Source organism: Monoraphidium neglectum (genome assembly GCF_000611645.1).
Source record: "Monoraphidium neglectum strain SAG 48.87 unplaced genomic scaffold scaffold00335, whole genome shotgun sequence".
NCBI classification, from domain to species: domain Eukaryota; kingdom Viridiplantae; phylum Chlorophyta; class Chlorophyceae; order Sphaeropleales; family Selenastraceae; genus Monoraphidium; species Monoraphidium neglectum.
In genome coordinates this window covers 1-5,621 of record NW_014013293.1, presented here as the reverse complement: position 1 = coordinate 5,621, position 5,621 = coordinate 1, and the positions used below count along the sequence as shown (strand labels likewise).

The 5,621-nt window shown below is 63.2% G+C and overlaps 3 protein-coding genes across 3 annotated transcripts in view; 1 reads left to right on the top strand and 2 right to left on the bottom strand.

Annotated features, from left to right (window-relative positions):
• MNEG_2832 (peroxiredoxin (alkyl hydroperoxidereductase subunit C)) overlaps positions 1–862 on the top strand; it is a gene marked incomplete at both ends in the record, with an annotated part of 3,568 nt that extends 2,706 nt beyond the window's left edge. The window contains 3 exons of the mRNA XM_014048686.1: positions 25–321; positions 543–604; positions 841–862. Of these exons, the coding sequence (XP_013904140.1) occupies positions 25–321; positions 543–604; positions 841–862 (381 nt within the window). The remainder of the gene's footprint in view (positions 1–24; positions 322–542; positions 605–840) is intronic.
• Positions 863–2,175: 1,313 nt separating this feature from the next.
• On the bottom strand, positions 2,176–2,757 carry MNEG_2831 (hypothetical protein; the record flags this gene model as incomplete). The annotated part of the gene is made up of 2 exons (XM_014048685.1): positions 2,176–2,202; positions 2,299–2,757. 2 exons carry the CDS (start codon positions 2,755–2,757, stop codon positions 2,176–2,178), a joined length of 486 nt encoding a protein of 161 aa, XP_013904139.1.
• A 2,278-nt stretch (positions 2,758–5,035) lies between these two features.
• Positions 5,036–5,482, bottom strand: MNEG_2830 (hypothetical protein; the record flags this gene model as incomplete). Its single annotated transcript, XM_014048684.1, has 1 exon — positions 5,036–5,482. The coding sequence occupies one exon, from the start codon at positions 5,480–5,482 to the stop codon at positions 5,036–5,038; it is 447 nt and encodes a 148-aa protein (XP_013904138.1).
• Between the last annotated feature and the right edge of the window lie 139 nt (positions 5,483–5,621).

The window sequence follows — 5,621 nt, the reverse complement described above, 5'->3', positions numbered from 1 at the left end:
ACCCTCTACCCCCCCCCCCTCCAGGTCCTGGGTGTGTCCGTGGACTCCCAGTTCACCCACCTGGCCTGGATCCAGACCGACCGCAAGGACGGCGGACTGGGCGACCTGGCCTACCCCCTGGTGGCCGACCTCAAGAAGGAGATCTCAGAGGCTTACGGCGTGCTGACGCCCGACGGCATCGCGCTGCGCGGCCTGTTCTTGATCGACAAGGAGGGCGTGGTGCAGCACAGCACCATCAACAACCTCGGGTTCGGGCGCAGCGTGGACGAGACGCTGCGCGTGCTGCAGGCCATCCAGTACATCCAGAGCCACCCCGACGAGGTGCGGGCTTGATCAGTGTGTGAGGGTGCAGGCGTGTGCGCGCGCGCGCATGTGTGTGTGTGTAGAGGGGCAAGACGTTAGAGCGGGCGATTGCATGCGTGAGTGTGTGGAGTACTAGAGTTTGAGCGTGTGTGTGTGTGTGTGTCTGTGTGTGTGCATGGGGGGGAGCTGCGACTGAATTATGACCCTACCCCTTCTGCGCGCCTGCCCCCCCTCCCCAGGTGTGCCCTGCCGGCTGGAAGCCCGGGGATGCCACCATGAAGCCCGACCCCAAGGGCTCCAAGTGAGAGTGCCCCCGCCAGTACAGGCTTGATGCGTTGCATTTGAACCCATGCGCATTACAACCAGCAGCGCCCCGGCATCGCTGTGCCCACGGCCGCAACTGCTCCCGTCTCCCGGCAGCCAAAGCGTACCCTGCCATTGCGTGACCTCATAGCCAGCGCTCTACCCTTGGGTGGTAACAAAACCGTCCTCAAACTAACCGCTCCACACCCTCACCGCCCTGTACCTTTACCGCAGGGAGTACTTCTCCGCCATCTAAACCTGATCCAATTTTCGGCGCGCAGCGGCGGCGGTGCCGCCGGCATCGAGGAGAAAATTGCTCCCTCGGGCCTGATTGTAACGTCCCCATTCGGCATGCAAACAAGGCTTCGGCGCTTGGCAGGCTGGCTTGACACTTGATGGGCAGTCTTGGGTGCGACAAAGCATTGGTGATATTGATCAATCACTGCGGCAGCACAGTGATTGTGAGCTAGCGGCAGCAGCGCTGCGGGGCAGCAGCACGGCAGGAGTGGGTGGCTTGGCACAAAAGCGCGACGCGAGGACAATCCCGGGTGGTTGGTCAGGCTCCCCACCAGCCGGCTGCTGTAGCGCGTCCCCTTTGTCGCTGTGTGTCGCGGCAGCACCCCACACGCACCCATGCGCACGTGGCCTCTCTTGCCGCACGGTACAGACAGCTCAACCAGGTGGGGTTGTTGCTTTGTGTGGTTCATGAAAACCCGCCTTAAGCGGCCTGACGCCCAATGCAGCCAGCAGCAGTCGGTTATCTGGCGTTGACGGCCGGGCGCCATCGTGGCTTGCACCACCTGCTGGTGGCGTGCAGCTGGTCGAACACCGCTCTCTGCCCGGTCCTGACTGAATTGCTGGCACAAATCAGCCATTCAAAAATGCCTCTACATGGCTTCTCGACTGCGTGAACGCAGCACCCTCGCCTTCCGCTCTACTGCAGTGCCACGGTCCTGAATCCCTCTTCACCCGACGGTGAATTCGCGCCCGCCACGTCAGACCTGACTTGCCCGGCCATGCAAGACGCACATGATTACCGTGAGGTCGCGGCAATTTCAAAGAGCGGCTGCAGCACAAAACCATATCATGAAGAACAAAGCGGCGAACGAGTACCCCTGCATGATGTTGCTTGATCAGCCCATTGGTCGCATCCTGATGCAAATGAGCCGATCAAACCCCCTTCCTCTGCCTGAGCGGCGATGCACACAGTCCAAATGCTCAAGATCATGTTGCACCATGATGGTGCAGCTCAGCAATCAGATTGCCCCTGATGCAGCCGCCAGAGGGTCACGCGCGGGCGCCTGGGATGCCACAAAGTGCCGGCCCCACCATCATCGCCTCGCAGGAGTCGTGGGGAGCGTGGCCAAACTTTTTCGCCCACCACTCACGAAATGCTGGGGGGTCGGGATCGTCCTCAGAACCTGCTGCCAGGTCCGAGAGCAAGTAGAGAGCTGCAGGGTACGTCGCCCCCTCAACCGTGGTTGCGACAGCCCAAGCGGAGATGCCGCCCGACGGCGCGTCCTCATCATCCTCGCTTGACGGCTCCGCCTGCGCGGCACGTATGCGCCATCATGGAGTGGCTTGGAGGGCCGCGGACTGTGAGGCGAGCAGACAGACAACGAGAAAAACGATTGAAGTCAGCACATCCAGGCTGCCCCAGGTTGGTTTGCAGTGCACAGAGTGCCCGCCCACCTGGTGATGGTGGGGGGGCTGCTGCTGCTGCTGCTGCTGCTGCTGCTGCTGCTGCTGCTGCTGCTGCTGCTGCTGCTGCTGCTGCTGCTGCTGCTGCTGCTGCTGCTGCTGCGCCTGCGCCGGCGTGGTGGCCGCGGCCGCCATCATCACCTTGAACAATGTTGCGCACCCCCCGATGCGGTACAGCATTTTGGTGCACTTGCCATTGTCTCCCTCTCGCAGCTGGATGGCTTTGCCCTGGCGGCAACGCAGCACGCCGAGCTCTGCGCCCGCCGGTTTGTACGGCAGCAGCTGCGTCTCCGCCTCCTCCTTGCTCTTCAGGGACAGCCTGATGGTCTTTGAGGTGGCGCGAACCAGCAGCCCCAAATCCTCGAGGCGCAGGTGCAGAGCCAGCAGCGCGTTGTGCGCTCGGCGCCACCCGCCGCCGTGCCGCGAGTTCAGCTTGAGCATGTTGCGCATCTTGGCAAGCAGCTTGCGCGCCTCAGCGGGCAGCACGAGCCCTGCATCCTGCGGCGCCGCGAGCGCGGCGGCAGCGGCAGCCTCGCCTGACGGCCTAGTGGGGCTGGCGGGGCTGGCGCCGTGCCCTGCGCAGATGCCGCAGTCGTCAAGCTGCTCGACGCCCCCAAGCAGCCTGCTGGCATCCTCATCACGTTCCTCCCAGATTTGCTGCTCATCTGCACCCCGCTCGAGCAGGTCCGCTTGCGGCAGCAGGAGCGGCACCGCCGGGCGCGAGGGCTCGGTGCCCGGTGCAACTGGGTTGGCCAAGTGGTCCCTGCCGCCCCCGGCCTCCAACTCATCAACCCCACCGCCGCCACCGCCGCCACCGCCAAGCGCAGCGGGTGCTGCAAGTTCGGCAGCAGCGGGGCCTGCACGCAGGGGCTGCTGCTGCTGCTGCTGCTGCGGCGGCGGCTGATGCTGCTGCTGCTGCTGCTGCTGCTGCTGCGGCGGCTGCTGCTGCAGATGCTGCGGCTGTCGCACCAAGAATGACGCTCTTGGCTTCTTCTCGGGGCTTTTGAAGCCCCCACAACCAACGCCCGCAGCAGAGTCCTGACTGTCTCTCTCGCATGGTGATGCGCCACGCTTGGCACCGCCGCCAAGACCCATCTGACCTGCGCCGGCCAAGCGAGGAGGAGTGTAACGTGCGCCGCACACCAGCTGGCCCCTCATGCACCACCTGGGACTCTTGCAAGCTTGAGTTTGCAGCGCAAGGGCGGCATTGCACCCAGGGTTGACCGTGCCCTAGAGGGTGAGATGGACCCAGCGGGACTAGGATCCAGGTACAGGCAGTTTTGCTGACGTCTACTCACCTCTGACGATTCGGGGCTGAGCCTGCCGACGAGGAACTCGATTTCAGCGAGATCTTTGCGCGCTGGTAGTCTATTCAGGTCTCAACCTCTGTATTTGCGGAGATACAACATGTGATGATTGATAACACGGACATCTGTCAGCCGTATGGTGGGCACAAAAAGTGGCGCCAAGGGCAGGGTTGGGCGAGGAGCAGCAGCTGACAGTTTGGATGCACACGTCCACTGCATAACATTGATTATCACCAAGTGCTGCATAAATTGAAATTATCAGTACTCAGATTTGCTCGCATGCACGAAATTCGCGTGCACACAGCACATGCAGCACAGCCGCTATACACGTGGCTGAGTGGCGCGTCAGGGGCCTGGGGCCTGCCATGCCACATTCTCAGCACATGGGCGCATGGGCACGCCATGACGGCCATGCAATGCAGTTAATGACACATGACGCATCAAAACGCCTGCGCATGGGTGTTTTATGCGCGGTCGGGGCCTGGTTGGTCAAACCGTGGATCTGGGCTCTGACACTGTGGCCCCAGGGGTTTGCGTGATGAAGCATGAAGACGAGCAGCCGTGCTTGGTGCAACCCACACAATACTTTGTGTCCCTGCTTGCATGCGTATGTGTGTGTGTGTGTGCACGTGAGAGAGAGAGAGAGAAAGAGAGAGTGTGTGTGAGTCACATGGTACTCACGCGTTAGTGCAGACCCACTCGTGTGCATGTGCGATAGCTTGATTGTGGATGTGCGTCCTTCAATCCCAGTGCGCATCTGCTGCTGTGTCAGTGTGTGCATACGTTTGCATGTTCAGAACGAGGATGCAGTCGCACGCGGCTGCTGAAGCTGACACTGTGTGTGAGGGGCAGAGAGGGGGGGGCCATGCGCACCTGGCTCTCAAAACCAGGTGCCAAGCCACGACAACAGGTCAAGCCTTCTTGCAGGCAGCTGTCTTTGCGCTCAGAACACCGTCCTCTGCGCCTGTCCTGCTGAGTGATGTCACACGCTTTCTCAATGAAATGGTCGCAGTGTGAGGAGTTCAGTGTCACAGTGGCGCCGCAAGTGGCATTACAGCTGGAACAATACAAATGTCATTTGCAGACTATGCAGCCAGAGGAGTGGGGTGTTGCAGCCGGATGAGTTGGGTGTTGCATCGTGAGGACTGGGGTGTGGCATGCACCCCTGGACCTGCCAGATACAACGGGTCAGTCCATCAACCACTGGCGTGGCCAATTGTTCGAACGTGTGTGCATTGCCCGACGGCAGCAAAAAAGGGTGTTGGGGCGCGCCGCGGCAGATGAAAGGGGACAGGCGGCGGCGGCGGCCGCAGCGCTCGCGTTGCACACGCCGACAGCTGGCAGCGAACGAATGACCGCATTGCTAGGAGAACCCCAGACGCGCCGTGGCGGCAATCATAGGCACACAGGGAGCCAGGCCGTCACCCGCCCGCCAGCTCAGCCGGCCGCGTCGCCCTGTACCGCTCCCACCGCTGCTGAGCGTAGGACATGTAATCAAAATCGGGGCACGCGCTGTCCCGCGCCTGCACCAGCCCCCACAGCGCCCACACCAGGTGGCTCGTGCACTCGTACGCGCGCGCCGCCGCCTGCAGCGCGGCGACCAGCGACCGCCACGCTGCGGGCGAGACGGCGCCGCGCCCGGCGTCCGCCGGCCGTTCGACCCCGTGCAGCCGCAGCCACCCCCAAACCGACCGCAGCGCCGCGCCGCCGCCGCCGCTTGCCGCCGCCGCCGCGATCGACAGCCCCTCACCGAGCCCGTCCGCCGCCGCCGCCGCCGCTGCGCCAGCTGGCGGGTCCAGGCCGAGGCCGGCCAGAAGCCCGCCAAGATACGCCTCCACAAATACGCGCTGCTGGCCGGCCCCCGGCATCCGCCCGAAATCCAGCAGGTCGGGCGTGTCCGTGTGGTAGTTTGCCGCCCACTCGCACCAGTGGTTGGCCAGGTCGAACGCGACGGGGGCGGGCCCGGCATACTCGTAATCGATCAGCCGGATGACGTCCCGGCCGCCC